This window comes from Dermacentor variabilis, chromosome 10 (assembly GCF_050947875.1).
Source record: "Dermacentor variabilis isolate Ectoservices chromosome 10, ASM5094787v1, whole genome shotgun sequence".
Classification (NCBI taxonomy): Eukaryota; Metazoa; Arthropoda; class Arachnida; order Ixodida; family Ixodidae; genus Dermacentor; species Dermacentor variabilis.
The window spans coordinates 39,500,335-39,516,616 of NC_134577.1; the positions used below are offsets into that span (position 1 = coordinate 39,500,335).

Here is a 16,282-nt window from a genome sequence, read left to right on the forward strand (position 1 = left end):
CCATCACACAGCTTTATGGACCATAAACGAGCTGCATGCAGGCATCGAATCGAATGCCGAACACAGAACAGAGAGCCTTAACGCAAAAGTGAGGCGTCACCAGGGCTGAAATATTGATTTGGTGTTGTTTCGTCTAAGAGTACTACACCCGGTGGGCTGGTTGTACTAGTGGTACTCTGTAAAGGCTCTTAACTTACAGGTATCATGGTGGAAAAGGTGGCGAACGAGAAGAGAGAATGAAGAGAAATGATTTAAGGGAATGCTGCAGTCATAATCCTGGTTGCTTTGCTAAATGCCCGGTATTGGTAACTCTAAACAAGAGAACTTTTTAAATAAATGTTGGTGAAAATCCTCAAATGGGTAACTAGCTGGTTCAATAGATGGTCCCATAGAGCCTCAGAGGAAATTGTGCGGCTCTGGAGCACAAATATATTTTATTGACATAAAATGCATAAAATCTGTCGATAAAAATGGCTGAAAAGATTTAAAAATATACGAAAATACAGTCGAGCGCCTGTACCACGAACGATTCCGCAACGAAATGACTTGTATAATGACAAAATCATTCCGTCCAAGTTGTATTGTGAGCTGTGTGGTGCCTACCTTTACAACAAGGTGACCTGTATAACAAATTATTTCAGAAGCCCCAAGCTTTTCATTATAAATGTGTTCAGCTGCATAAAATAGCACACTTTTCTAAGTTTATAAAAAATCACTCTGAAGCACGCAGGTCATTGCTTGCAGCAGCGGGTGTCGCATCCAGCTGCAAAGGTGCAAGGTTTTTCAAGGTTTCATACACCGCTTCCAATTTTCATAACCGCTTCTACACAGGTGGAGCAACTAACCAAGGAAGCAACTGCTAACAAAGTCAATCTTTGGCAAAAGGGAAGTACTATGAATCACACTTGTGGCACGAATGCAGTCCCATTTTCTTCCCAGCAGACCGTAGGCATAAGCCCCGGGCATGCCAATATCTCACAGAACACAGGTCGATCATATAACCGAACCACCGTCAGTCCGAATCAACCGTCAAGTCAATGACGAAAGAATTTGGTAACATTCTTTCTGTCTCGTTGACTGGACTGTCTTCAATTATGATGACGCTGCGGTCGTCATAGTCTGTCACCGACGCCCAGCTGCCGTTGGGTAAGAGGTTCACGGTGCTGCAGTGGTCGTCAGCCTTGCGGAGGGCGTCCAGTGTGAACAGGTCGATGCGGATGTCCTGTAGAAGGACCTGATCGCTGCAGACAGGGCAGCGCCAGGATGGATGCAGCGTGCCTTCATTGAGGGCAAGGTAAGCACAGGCATCAAAGCACTGTGTATGCTGGCAGTGGGCACCACGGCAAGGGACCCGAATCTTCCTCTTGGTTAGCGGGCAGACCAGGGACACCTGCTCAGCCAGAGGTGTTGCAAGCAGCAGAGTTTTAGCCTATGCGTATACACATACCTTTTAAAGAGAAAGAAAGCAAATGGTTGCACTGTGTACAATGGTGTAGCTACTGCGGATAAACATTGTATTGCAGAAGATTACAGGGTTTTACATGCCAAAACCATGATCTGATAATGAGGCATGCTGTAGTTGGGGCTACAGAATAGTTTGGACCACCTGGGGTTCTTTAACGTGCGCCTAAATTTAAGTACACGGGTGTTCTTGCATTTTGTCCCCATTAAAATGCGATCATCATGACCAGGATCAGCAGCCCGATACAATAGCCACTAAGAAACCACGATGGGCACTGAAGATTTTAATTATTGTCGTCAGTGCTTTTTTGTAACCAAACTGAAAACCCATTGTGTCACAGCCACAGCAGTGACCATGAAGTTACTACCCTTATGTCAGAACCTGGCGTTGTTTCAGTACTACACCATCTGAGTGGTGGTCACACATATAGCTAGCTTTTGAGAGGAGCAAAAGCAAAGAAATTGGAGGGGGGCAGGAGAAACAAGGTTTCTTGGCAAAGAAAAAACAAAGAAAAGATGCAGTAAAGATACCTGACAGCGTGCTTTTTTTTTTTTTTTTCAGGGAGTGGAGGAGAGCAGGAGAAAAATTATTCTTAGGCAAAAACAGACTCAATAGTGGTACAAGGCAGATTTCCTTTTTTTCCTGGGGGAGGGTTGAATGCAAGTGGGGAGGTAAAGGAAGAGCAAAAATTATTTCTTCTGAAGAAAGAAAGACAATGGCACTTTGTTTACAACTTGATGCATTTCTATAAAGACCCATAGTGAACCCATAGTGAACAACTTATTACCATGGTGGCATAGATCATTCGCATTCCTCAATTGTGCTTTCTTTTGCATTGCGCCCATACTATGTTGCTTCTCGACTTAAGACACTGTGGTGAAGCCTTCTGCCAGAACTTCGGTAGCATAATGCAATGCAAATCTTCCTATCTGTGAGCTGTTGAGTGACTTGGCATCCATCTTTGCAAAAGATGTCTTTGAAAGGAACTTTGAAAGATCATGGCTTTGTGGTCAGTCAACACACTCTGTAATCCTCACCACGTGGCACTTATCATTAGATGACCACACACGAAAACCGAAGATGACGACAAATCCAAGCAGAGCTGCTTTTCGTATCAAAAGACGTCTTTGTCAGAATCACAGCATCAGGCGTCGCCATTGTGTTCGCCTTTGCAGTTCACAGAAGCATAAAGGCTAGCGGCTCCAAGAGATATAAAAGCTTTCTATCTCCTAACTGCTGTTGCTGGCCTGCATTTCTACTGCTCAGAAGAGTGCCAGGGTGTTTTGTAAAGGCACGACCACACTCGAGGAAGAATATTCGACCTCAGATAAATGGTAAAATCCTAGGAGACGCCCCACCCCCAAAAGATAACCCACCCCTGACTAAGCTCCCGGCTTAAAAAAAACTGAAAGTTAACCACCACAGTGAAAGTAAGCCCACCTCATATTATCACTTGATTTTCTCTTGATTTTACGTGGGCCATCTCTCGGGATTTTACGGTAAGTTAAAGCATGCACCAAATGGAATGAAATGTTAAGCCATATACATACTCTGCATCACTTTAGCATAAACTTTACTACGAAATTGCGAATCATTTATTTATTTAAAGACACCTTACTGGCCCCTAGAGGCATTTTGTAAGGGGAGAGAGTACAATGAAAGAGTATAACACAAAATAATTAGAATACACATGTGAATACATATACAAAAAATACAGGGTAAGGAATGCGTTAATATAGAGTAATATAGTATTACAGTATGTATAAGGAATAAATAGAACGCTTTTGAATGCGACAGCTCAATCAACAATAAAATTTCACACAGTAAAATATAATCAAGAAACTTGCAGAGCGAGCGGGGTATTATAGAACTTGAAAACAGCGCATGCTTCAGTATTCAGCATATACTCCCCCAACTTCCTTAATGAGGCTACACAGTATTCAAATTTTGCAGCTCGGACGAAAAATGCAGACTGAAGTTTCTTTTTCAGCTTGAGCATATTAAACTGTCTTTAAATCTTGATTACATTTCACCTCTCATATCGAAAACAACAAAGCATCATCATACTGAGTCCCTTACCTCATTCAAAACTAGGACAAATTTCTTTGAAGTAAAGGTACGTATTGTAAGTGAGTGAAATCTCCCGTTGGCCTCGTTACCGAGCACTGAAGCGATCAAACACCTGGTTGTTTAGGGCATTGTAATACTTTCCTTCTACTTTGGTGTTGTATTGTTCGTTTGAGTTGTATAGTGCGAATATTACCACTCCTTTTTTTTCTAGGCTTGCTATTGCAGAATCCCGATATTGCTTCTACTGCAGTATGTGATAAGAGTTTGTATTGCGATTTATATTTTTTTGTGTACTTTCTCTCACTTAAATGTAACTATTACTACTCCTAGTGGGGCTCGCTCTAGGGCCTGCAATATTTTATAAATAAATGAAATAGAATAAATAAATAACATATTGCACTTTACAGACTACCGAAACAACAGAGACATGGAGGGCAGTAGCAGCTACGGCAGTGACACCCTGTGGTATTTTGTTAAAGCACAAAGCATCAGGAACATTATAGTGTTTCCTGCTGTTCTAAGTCATAAGAGACATTAGTGTCATACCTGCCAACCTGTGAACATGAAAAATTGCAAAATCCCACGAATATGACACCGATGGGGCAGGAGGCAATAGCATACACATCTTTAAAATTTGCCCTCAGCAAAAGCCTTCAGCAGGAAGCGAGCATGAAGCACGAAGGCGGGCTGTGTTTGTTTGGCAACTTTCTTTGCGGGTCTATTGTTCAAACAACCAGAAAGATTATCTTACATGCGGAAACTTGAAGATTGTTCTTTTTTTTTTTAAATGCTCTTTCCTTTTTTATCTTCAGACAAATGATGAAAATTCGGGACTGTATTGTTAAACCAATTCATGCAAAAATTAAATTTCTCGTGCATATTTAAGAGTGGAACAGACTGCCCAAGGAAATGGTATCTTTTATGTTCAATTAGTTATTTGCGTCACAACTATTAAGTTTTTTTGCAGCTTGCCACAACTGCTTGGATGCCGTCTGCTCTGCTTGTGTTTACAAATCATGCCTTCTCCAAAACTGTGATGGCACTATATGGCGCTGTAAATATATATATATGCTGAAATCCATGTACTACTGATGGCATGTACCAGTTTAGTACCACCTGTATGCACTGTTAACACTTGCATTGCCGTGTTTCAGAACAGTGATCAGACCAGACACATCACTGACACTAGAAACAGGAACACTGCCCCCGACATGTGTCATTGCTATTATGTACTGTATCAGCATAAATTAAAAAGTGAACAACCTCGAGACTACTACAACGTTTCGTTCCGTTTTCGAGTTCATTTGCATTTTTAGCAGTGGCTTTAGTCAGCCTCCAAAATGTAGCCCTGAAACTACTATTCCATCCTTAGAAATGAGCAACACAGCGATTACAGCTTGCACATCCATATAATTACGCATACCATGCAATCTGATCAGATTTTTCCTGTTCCCATTTAAATTTATTCTGGTGGCACATATTGGTCATGCACCCGTGTTAAAGAGACGTTTTCTGTTGCACGTATTTTTGAAGCGTGCCTCTGTAAACCTGTAAACCATTTACTTGGGCAGATATATCTGCAAGGCAAAGGAACATTTGCAAATGCAGCAGTTGGCATCCAGTTGAAAATTGGAACAGAGCTATAAAAAGGTAACTCACACAGTTTCCTCAGGGGTAAGGAACATTCGTCGGGGCACCTGCTCTGTATGGAGCGATCATTGCAAAATAGCTGTGGTTCCAATTTTGATAACTGCACCCAGGTGAGTCGTAAATCTGAATGGGTTTTGTTTCTAGCTCGATAACGCTTTCAGGAGGATGCCAAGTGTCCCTCACATAAAATACATGTGAAAACGAGCTAGCCGTTTACCCACATGGATAAATAATGCTGTAGTGATGACACAACACTGCCGCTGCCCACTGCACATGTTGGCAAGATAAAAGACGCACCTGGAAATTCTCCACGATGGTGCCGTCTGCTTCAGCAAAATGAGCTTTCACAAGTGCTTCCGTGTTCTCCCGCCTGATGGCGTAAGGTGCACCTTCGTCGAATGAGGACAGCAGCTCGTCCTCGGTGACCTTCGCGGCTTCAACAACACGCACCCCCACCTTCGTCGGGATGGCCTCGTCCCATATCGCAAAGCAGTTCTTCACAGTGTGGCTGAGAAGCGGCGAGATATTCACCATTGTGAATGGCATGTTGTAGTATGCATGACCGTTTAGGAGCAAGCTGGCTGTGCGACCGCCCAGAGACGAGTGCTCCACAACTGGTGTGAAGCAGATAAGCAGCAGTGACGCAGCCCCCACACTCTGGCTTTGTGCCGGGTATGACCCACAGTTAAAGTAAAGGCCATTGTCTTCGGGTGATGGGATTGCCATAAGCGGCACTTGCCGTAGGGGGCGGTAGAACGGTTGGCGCGGTAGCATCACGCTGGAGCCAGAACTGATGAAATGCTGTGATTGGTGCAGACTGCATGCAGAGAAGTCAGAGGAGAAAGTAGGCTGTAGAGGATATTCTAGACACTGGCAATTTACTCAGAAAACATAATTGAGGTACTGTGTACTGTGCAAAAGAAGTAACCAAGTACTGTCGTTTGGAGAAGTACTTGAGTAGCTTATTTCAAATTACTTGCAAGCCACCACATTCCTAGAGAATAATCAAATCCAACACTACTCAAATGGCCTCAAAAAGAGCTTTCTTCCATTTTTTCGAAATTTGAGTCGCACAGATTGCTCCTGCTGTTTATAACAAGTTGTCATAGAATACTGGCATAGGTGACAGTTAAGCTTCTACAGATGCACAAAATCAAGGCTAGAGGTTAAAACTGCGTGGTACTGTAAAATATTTTAAGAAACATTTTAAACTAAAAGCTTAAATTACCACACATGTCAACCTATGAACATCAAAATTCGTTGAAATCCGGCAGACATGGCAAAGAAGGGGAGAACAGCAGGCAATAAAAAAAATTATCCTAAGCACACACCTTTTATGGCGTACACAGACACTTACATTTAGCTGGAACACTTAAAGTGCAGCGGCAAACTTCGTAAAGCAGAGATTTAAGAGCGACACATAGTTTTTAGATCGCAGTGACCTCTTCAGTGACACTGCTGTTGTCGACTGCACCTGCTCCACTAACATGTCTGAATAAGCTTGCTCAAACCAAGTACTCCTTTAACAACCTTTTAATGACTTCCAATGGAAGCTATGGAGACAAATGAACAAGACATTTTTGGGAACAGAAATTATCTCCCTTAAAACTCGACACGAAATTCATATAATCATAGGTTGGACTGAAATTCATAAACTTCATGGAAAATTTGGGAGAGTTGGCAGGTATTGGTTACACTACGAAATAAGGTTGTCTTTGTATCCTTGCCCCTTCTTTTCCCCTACCACTCTTGCTGACCAATACCGAGTCGCCATTGAGCTGGAAAGTAGTGTGTCTGGCAGGCCTTTGCTCATGTTAGGGAAATCTTTCTCTGTGCCTTATTACATTGTTACAAGGTAATAGGCAGTGGTAGAGTTGTGCATGTTTGCTATGATCTTATTTGCAAGCAAAGGACCAATTTGTGAAGTCGTGACACATCTCCAGAGGCAATACTACCAGAAAAGCATCCACTTAACTCACGGCACATCGGCGATCACAAGCTTATCAGGAAATTGTCTCAAACAAGTTACTCAATCGTAATCCAAGTCAATCAGACGATGATCTAGGGCTTTGCGATCTGCTGGCTGCATCTAGCTGCACAATGGGAGCATTTTCTTTACATTTTTTTGTAAGCGTTTTTATTTCTGCATTTAATAGGCGAAGCCTTACGGCAGATATGGGGTGCTCTATGGGGGAGGGTGAGGCGGACTTTATTTTTATGTGATCTACAGTTGCGAGCCATTGGTGTAGTAGACCAATGGCGACACGGAAAAAGAATAACTTTTTTTCATCCCAGCCTTCGCATGCCGGATGAAATTGTAGCGGCAGCAGCATCGGCGTCGCACGAGAGATGACGTAGACGCTCGCGTCTACACAAGGCACGAGCGGCTGGCACGCTCCGGCACGGGCTAGCGTTCCGAAGGAGATTAATAAAAAGAATGCTACGCTAAGAGATCGACGTCGGATCTTCCTCTTCTGCGAGAACCCGAGACTTTACTGGTCTACGTGGTCGCTCGTCGCCACAGTTTGGCGACGAGACATGCGGCGATGTTCCGCTCCACAGATGATGCGTTCCAGGCGCTCACACAAGGAGTCGAGCGGAGATTGCACTGCGGAAGAGCAGGAAAGGGTTTGCAGAGCGGTTGTATTGTCACCCGGAGACGGTGACATGGCTGCGATGGTTGGGGTGGCTGCTTCCATGACTTTGTCGGCCAAAGCGGCAAGTTCGGTAAGGTCCATGGTAGAGGCTGTCGCTAGGACCATCTGCACGTTAGCCGGGAGTCGTTGCAAAAACAATTCGTGCAACAGCGTGTCGTCGATGGATCTCGTGTTGTTTCCGAGCAGCTGGCTCATTCGGCGAAAAAGTTGACTAGGGCGTCAGTCGCCGAGTTCTTCAGCAGACAGAAGCTGCTGGATGCGAGAACGCTGTGAAACTGCTGTGCGCTGTAGCAGTGCTGAATTGAGATCGTCATAGGCGGCAGACAATGGGGAGTTCAACAAATCTGCTACCTCGTCAATGGCGGCGGGCGAGAGCGCTGCGACGGCGTAATGGAACTTCGAGGCTTGAGAGCGGATACCAGCGACTTGAAATTGCGCTTCGGCCTGAAGAAACCACGCCGAAGGATGCTGGTCCCAGTACTGTGGGAGGCGGACCGCAATGGTGGAACAGGAGGGCTCACCGCGTTTCTCGGAAGGGTTCTGGCCTTGAGCTCTCGTAGCGTCGGTCTGGTCCATGGTCGTCTCTACCACAGGAGCGTATGGCAGTATCACGTCCGGGTCACCAAACTGTGGCGACGAGCAACCACGTAGACTGGTAAAGTCTCGGGTTCTCACAGGAAAGGAAGAACCGACCTCGATCTCTTAGCGTAGCATTCTTTTTAATAATCTCCTTCGGAACGCTAGCCCGTGCCGGAGCGTGCCAGCCGCTCGTGCCTCGTGTAGACGCGAGCGTCTACGTCATCTCTCGTGCGACGCCGATGCTGCTGCCGCTACAAAATCATGTGGTACACCTGACCAATGCAAGTACTGAAGCAGAAATGAACACATTTGGGATGGTTGGTTCACGACACGGGCAGTAACGGTGCGGAAGAAAAGGATGCATTCAGCAGCTGAAGAAATGGTGCGACCAGCCCTACTAGTGTGCCCTGGTGCAAAATTAATTTGGCATTGTTTGTTTCCAGAAGTACATGATAACTAAGATGGCTGCAAACTAGAATGCTTTATCAGAGCACTAGCAATATTATGCTAACCTAAGTCGCACATTACATTGCCCATGATCACAGCGCTGCGTTACAGACGCGTTGTCAGCTGCACAAGTGAATGAAATAGCCACTCGGTGACAATTCCAGCCTAAAAAAGTTTTTCGGATACATTTCAGGGCCTCTTTAAGGGGGAATGTGGGTTCGAGACCAAAAAACAAAAAGAAAACATTTATTTTTTGAAAATTTTATTCATGAATTCTTACAGCTACCCTTGCACATCCATTCTTCATTTTAAACTGGCAAGATCCCCATTTCAGCCACAATTTTACATTAGATATATACGAGCCAAATTTGAACAATAGCTGACGTGCAAATAGCACCTGTTCTTTTAACATGCTTTTTGGTCACTTTAGATTTTTTTGATGTGCTACCTCATGATCCAGAACAGGTAGAGCTACAATTTTTTTATAAAGGGGCTCTGAAACGCTTTTTGACATAGTAAAGAAACACTGCCGATCTGTTAACAAGGCCATCTGTAAACATGCGAGGCAAATATTATGGCACTGCATGCTGCAGGGAACTTACAAACTCGTGTTCAAAGCAGTGAACAGCCGCTTGCCCTCGCATCTGCAATGTCGTCATTGAAAGCTGATAGAAAGCAGTTGGCTGACCAAAGCTACTGCCCGATTTCGTGATTGCGAATTATCTCAGCAATCGGTAATTGCTAATTTTGAGTTAACTGGATATGTCTGTCTGTATCTTAAGAAGGCAGAAAAAGATTATTTCATATTTGCGCTGCGTGTAGCTGTGTCTGCTATGCGTGGCCTCCAAGATAGCAGCAGCACGCTATGTAGCGCAGTCTAGCGCGGCCGCTACAGGTGCCATCGACAAGTCTTTTGGCTCGGCAAGTCCACTTACAGTTGAAGGATTCGAAAAAATTTTCACCATAATATTCGTGGGACAATGTACTTTAATAGTAAGGCTATTCTATGATTAGTTGAGAGAAGTGCTTCAGGGCCACTTTAACATAAAGCTCAATCATTATATCGTGTAGTGCTGGGAGCAAATTTTCACTCTCCGGCCCATATAATTTTATCATGCGATTCTTCCTCGCAAAAGTCGTGGTATAAACACTGAACTTTGAACGACAGAATGATTATGATTTCATTTAAGAACTGCTTCCAGCACTGCACTTATTGCATGTTCTGTATCTACCTCTCCAAATAAATTAGTTTTCTGCCGAGTAGTTTTTCCCTACTGTGTTCAGAAACAGTAGAATGGTAGCTTCATGTACCTCCTGAACTAACTGATATACCAGAAAAATTATTGCACATCTGAAATGCATTGACGTCATGCGCCTATAAGTGTTTATATTCTTATTGCTTTCTTTCCCTTACCCCCTTTCTATCCCTTACCTTTCCTGGCTAAGTGCTTTATATGAGGGGAGATCAAAAAAGTTCTGCAATTTGGCTATAACCAAATATCTAACGGTGATCCCCCTCTACCTTTTGTTTAGGTCATTTCTGCAGCCTGGCAAGGTGTGAATATCAAGCCTTCCAGTTCGTTACTTGGTCTGCATCAGTCAGTCGAACAATGTCCTCCCACAATTTCAAGCTCAAGTACCGGAGTGTTAACACATTTTCGTGCGAAGAAGGAAGTTTCGCCAAAGAAGTCCACAGTAGGATGGTGAATGTGTATGCCAGTGAATGTCCTTCACATGCTACAGTGACTCGGTAGTTCAAAGAGTTTAAACGTGCCCATGTGCGTGGAAGATGACCAAAGGTCAGGGCGGCTGACTACTTCATCCGACTTGGATCATTCAGCCTCAGCAAAGAGGCTTATCCTGAATAATCACTCAATCAAGGTGTCCGAAGATGCTGTAGAATTGAACATTTCTCATGGCAGTGCTTTTACTATCATCCACAATGTTTTGGGTATGTCGAGTCTCAGCCTGATGGGTGCCACGGAACCTCTCAGCGCAAGATCACCACCACCACGTGCTTTCATCAAGGGAACTTTTGCACCTCTATTCAAGCCTTGTGAATACCTCCAACCTTGTGACTGGGGATGAGACTTGGCTGTATCAGTGGGACCCAGAAACAAAATGGCAGTCTATGCAGTGGAGGCCATTCAGGTCCCCTCCCCCAAAAATGTTCCAAGACCCAACGCTCAGGGAGGAAAGTGATGGCGACACTTTTTTGGGGGGACGCAAAGGATATCCTCCTTGTTGAGTATCTTGAAAACTGTAGGACAGTTACAGGCGAATACTATGCCAACGTTCTTCGAAAGCTGCGTAATGCCTTCGTGGAAAAACGCCGAGGATTAATGACAAGAAGTATCCTCCTCCTACCTGACGTGTTGCCCAGACTGCCATTCGAGAGAGTGGTTTTAAACAGCTGGACCATCCACCCTACAGTCCTGACCAGACCCTGAGTGACCTTTATTTATTTCCAAATTTAAAGAAACACCTCAAGGGAATGAGGTTTGACGACTTGAACTCGCTTCAAACTGCCGCAGAGGAGTGGCTTGGCAATCAGGAGGAGGAGGAACAAACTTTTATTGAAACCAGCAGTTTAGTTGGCTGGGCCTAGGCCTCCCAAGTGGGGATGTCGAGGTATTGCCTCTTCACCACCTCGAAGGCTTGCTGGGTAGCCCAGAGTTGGGCTACCCAGCAATAAAAGACAATAAAAACAGACAATAAAAAGAAGCAAGCATCGCTTGCAGCAACACTGTGGCCATCATTAGCGGACGCTGCAGGCCAAGTAAGCTGAATGAACTTACCTACAACGAAGCACTCAACCTACTGAAGAATTTCGTGCCTAACTAGAATGAAACAACCCAATCCTACAAATTTCTCTGATGCAACCAGACATCAGGAGAGCCAGCCAAAGATTTTCTTGCGGCTATTCGGTAGATAGCGCATAACTGCAACTTCAGCTCTTCATTAGGCAGGATGCTCTGATACCGGATAGTCAGTGGCTTCCAGGATCACACAGTATTTCGTCAATTGCTCGCAAAGGCATCCTTAGCAAAAAGCGAAGCAGAGGAACTCGCCCTAGCAGTGAAAATGGCGGAATAAAATGTAAGGACGTGACGACAGTGCCTGAAGATGATGGCGAACACATGTTAGGAAACATGCGTGCAAGAAGTGGAAGTCAGGAGGCCAGGCCACCGTGCTTTAGGTGCAGAGACATGAAGCAGAACTCCAGGATGTGCCGATTCTGCTTGGCGAAGTGCTACCAATGCCAGCAATGCGGTCACATTTGCAAGATGTGTCCCAGATGAGCAAACAGCAGAACAATGAAACCTAGAATGTGGCTGCACCAGCAAATAAATGCGGTGCATCCATCAGTCAGGAACATCAACGATCCAGGACCGGATAGTCTGTTCTTCATTGGAACTGCAGATAAAGCTGTAAAGGCAATAATGTACACTCTACTTTGGGGCAGAATGGCAGTCAAGATGCAGCTAGACGCAGGGTCCCCAGTTTCTATTATCACTTGGCCCACCTACGTAAAGCGTCAAGATGCGTGGCCAAAACTGCAAGGATCACCGCGCCAGTTGGCATGCTTCCTTAGACCACTGCCGTTGCGCAGCCTTCCTTCGACCAGTGCGCAGCCAGTTGAAACTCGACGTTTCCTTCGGGTCGAGGACTATGAAAGGCACACTGCCCGTTTTGGGTTGTTCCAGGCCAAACCTGTCTGGCCAGGACATCGTAGAAGTGCTTAACCTTCTGGGAGAGCCGGTGCTCAGCTCAACACATGGAAGATGAGATTTCAACCAGTAACGAAGCTGGCAGTGGCATTGAAGGCCTGTTAGAAATGTTTTCCGACTTGTTTCAACCAGAGCTAAGGCTCATAAAGGCGCTGCCTGCCCATTTGCCTTTGCGTGACAATGCTGTTCCCTGGTTCTGCAAGGCACAGCAGGTGCCATATGCACGACACTCTAAAGTCAAGGCCAAAACTGATCGGTTAGTTGAGAGCGGAATTTTCGCACCAGTCCCACACGCAGAGTGGGCAGCACCCATGGTGGCAGTTGCAAAGCGTGATGGCAGCATTCACTTTTGCGGTGATTTTAGAACTACAGTCAGCTAAGCAGCCGCACGATCCAATAACATGTAGAGGAGATCATGGCAACGTTGAACGGTGGTAAATGTTTTACAATTGTCTATCTTTGTGAAGCATACAATCAAATTGCTTTAGACGAAGAATTGCAGCTGCTCATGATGATGAATACCCAGAAGGGCCTTTTTTGCTTCACCCGCTTCCCGTTTGGAGTAGCTTCTGTGCCAGGACTCTTTCAAGACCACATGAAAACAATTTTGCAAGGACTGCCGGGTGTGCAGATCTATTTGTACGATGTAATTATTGCAGAAAAGTGCGACGATGCCTCCACCTTGCGCCGAGTGCTGGGAAGATTCAGCAAAGCGCACCTGATGTAACTTGGGTTATTTAAGATTTTTGGTAACTAATTTCAACGAGCTGTGTACAATTTGTTAGGTATGCACTGATCCAGTCACTATTTGGTCCTTTACCGAATATTGATTCAATTCTTATAGTTAGTTTTTTATGGGATACCCAATCAAACGCTTTGGAGAAGTCAAGCAGAATTAGACCTATCTGTTTTTGGTTGTCAATGGCTTGTGACACTTTGTGTGTTAATGCAGTTACTTGAGTTACTATAGAAAGACCTTTGCGGAAACCATGCTGGAATGGTGATAGAAAGTGCTTTTTTTTTCTATGTAGGTAGCAAAGTGTTTAAGGATGGCATGCTCAAGCAACTTGCATATTGTACTAGTTAGTGAAATAGGGCAGAAATTAGAAGTGTCAGTTTTGTTACCTCCTTTGAGAAATGGGATTACCTTAGCCATTTTCTATTCGCTCTGGAGAGAACATGTTCTTAATGATTTGTTAAATATTAAAAATAAATATCTGGCCATCCATTCAGCATACCGCAGTCACAACACCGGGGATTCCAACACTACCGTGGCTCCGAATGTAGCTCCAAGCCTCAGCTTGGTTCAAAGGCAGTGATCTCCCGACCGCCCTGACCATACAAATGCTGGGCAAGATTATGATGAAGGCGTACCAAGGGAAACTTCAGAACCTGCTATCACAGCACTCGGCATTCCTGTTTTGTGTCGAAGCACCAGGGTGTGACCACCTGTTTTGCACTACTCGTCTTAACCACCTTAATTTCAGCCCTATATAAAGGGGGGAAGGATGCGAGAGTAGTTGCCGTTCTGGCGCCAAGGGGGAGTCACACTTTCGAGTGAATAAATGCAGCACACATGACCCAGCTTGGTCAGTGTGAAACCCACCCTACTATGTGCATTCCTATCAGTCTGTCAGCCAGCATGTCCCGTAACTGTGCTGTTATCACATTTTATTATGGGAGGCAGAATTTTTTTGGATGTTAGCAGGTGTAAAAGACATCAAGTTAGCTCGCACAATCACTTGCCAGGTAAATCAGTTAAGTGCACCGCTAGATAGATACAATCTATGTTTGAAAGGCTCAATTACACTGAGCATGCTGGTAACATTTCGATCAACAAGCAAAAGGCTTTTTAAACTGAGCTGCATTATGTCTACATACCAAGATGTCCCATGATAGGATGCATGGAATTTGTGGCAGCCTCTGTTTTGAAACATGGGTCAGTATTTTGTAGCACTGCCTTTTCCCAATGCTAGTGTCCTTCAGTATGTTTAGCATTCGCTAGCGGATGAAGAGATGCTGGCAGAGCGTCGAACGTGGTCACTCACGAATGCGAAAAGTATCGAAAGGCATTAGCATCGAAAAAGGCATAGCTACAAAACACTGGCCATGGAAATGCTCGACAGAAATGTCCAAAGTGCATGCATTAACTTGATGTGTAGTTATCCCTGCAACCAATTCAGATGCTGAATGGTGAGCTTGTCACATGCGTAAAAGCTCATGAAAGAATGCTTTTTAGTACCTGGAAGCAGTTTGGGGTGTTACTCCTTTTCCACCTCTCATGCTGATGAGACCAAAAAAATTCAGTCACTGTTATGCCTGGTATGAAACACTGCAGACTTCCTGCACACATAGTTTGACTATGAAGTCATTTATTGCTCAAAGTAACAACTTCACAAAGGTAATTTTCGGAAGCCACAAATACTGCACTAAGATTTGAAATGGAGGTAAGCAGACTCCCCCATTTCGCTTGTCAAGAAATTCATAAGGTGCTTATATTTACCGCCTTGTACAAGTTTTTTTCTTTCCCCCGTATATAAAGTCTTGCGTGCAGTAACTGTAAAAACACGATTGTAATTTAATGCCTAGTGTAATACTGGCGTCACACAGGCACTTTCGATCGCGGACTCAGATAGAAATTCTCGACCGCGAATGGCTCCTCCCGGAAGCTTGCACAAAGGGGTCAATCGTGACAGAGACATTCGATCCCGATCGGGCTCGATTGCGATCGAAAGTGCGCCATGTGACACCCATATAAGACTGTACGCTCATAGGCACATCGCGTGCAGGGTGGCTATGCATAGAATGCGTGACTTGGATGTTGCTTTATTCTTCCAGGCATCACTCGACCGGTAACTTACATATCACCGCATCGCTAACAACAAACTCAAAACTATGCCAACATATCAGCGTGTCAGAATGCGAAACTTTCAGCAGGTATAGACCATGTTAAAACAGTTCAGGTTTTGGTTGACAAGTTAGGACGTTGCAATTGTTAGGAAAACAACGCAACGCAATGGGCTGGACCTGCAGACGAACATCGCGAAGGCTGTGTGAACTTGTTAGCCTTTTCTTTACCAGCGCGCAACGACACAAAAGAAAAATTTTCAGTACTGACAAAAAAAGAGCACAAAAATCAACGTAGTCAACGGTGCATTCATCCAAATTACAAAAGCAAGAAAACAGGTTTTCTAGATGTTCTCTTACGAAGTTGTAGACAGTGCAACAACCCGCTTTTAAAAAGGTTTTGAAAATGACAACATGGCGCGAAAGACACTTGCGGTGCACTAACCTGAAGTGGTAAGCTGTTAACGTTTTCCTTTGCAGTCGTAGCACATTGCAAACAAAGAAACCGCCAAATATATCCGCATCAAAAATTCTCGGAAACCGTCAGTAGAAGCCACAGGTTACCAACTGAGCCATAGACTGAGCTGCTAAACTGGCGCAACCACAGAACACCCATACAATTACCACCACCGCGCGCGCCTCCGTTAGAACAGGCTACAGTCGACACGCTATCGTTCGGTAAGCTTAGCGACGTTAACAAAATCCAATCTCGAAGGCCATGCCTTAGTCCACTGCAAAAAATCACAATACGTCATGATTGCCATGTTTTGATTAAGTATGAATGAGGTCGTGGTTTTGATAAGTTTCTTGCTTCTAGGCAAGTGCGTAGCCAAGCCCTC

At 44.6% G+C, this 16,282-nt stretch overlaps 1 protein-coding gene across 2 annotated transcripts; it reads right to left on the reverse strand.

The window, feature by feature from the left end:
* Positions 1-417: 417 nt before the first annotated feature.
* LOC142560361 (E3 SUMO-protein ligase PIAS3-like) lies at positions 418-16,256 on the reverse strand. 2 transcript variants are annotated; one of them, XM_075672404.1, is made up of 4 exons: positions 15,889-16,256; positions 14,839-14,939; positions 5,480-5,999; positions 418-1,390 (listed from the first exon to the last, which is right to left on the reverse strand). In XM_075672404.1, exons 2-4 carry the CDS (start codon positions 14,877-14,879, stop codon positions 1,013-1,015), a joined length of 939 nt encoding a protein of 312 aa, XP_075528519.1. In that variant the 5' UTR covers positions 14,880-14,939; positions 15,889-16,256; the 3' UTR covers positions 418-1,012. The 2 variants fall into 2 exon arrangements, with proteins under 2 accessions (XP_075528519.1, XP_075528520.1); XM_075672405.1 differs by lacking the exon at positions 14,839-14,939.
* Between the last annotated feature and the right edge of the window lie 26 nt (positions 16,257-16,282).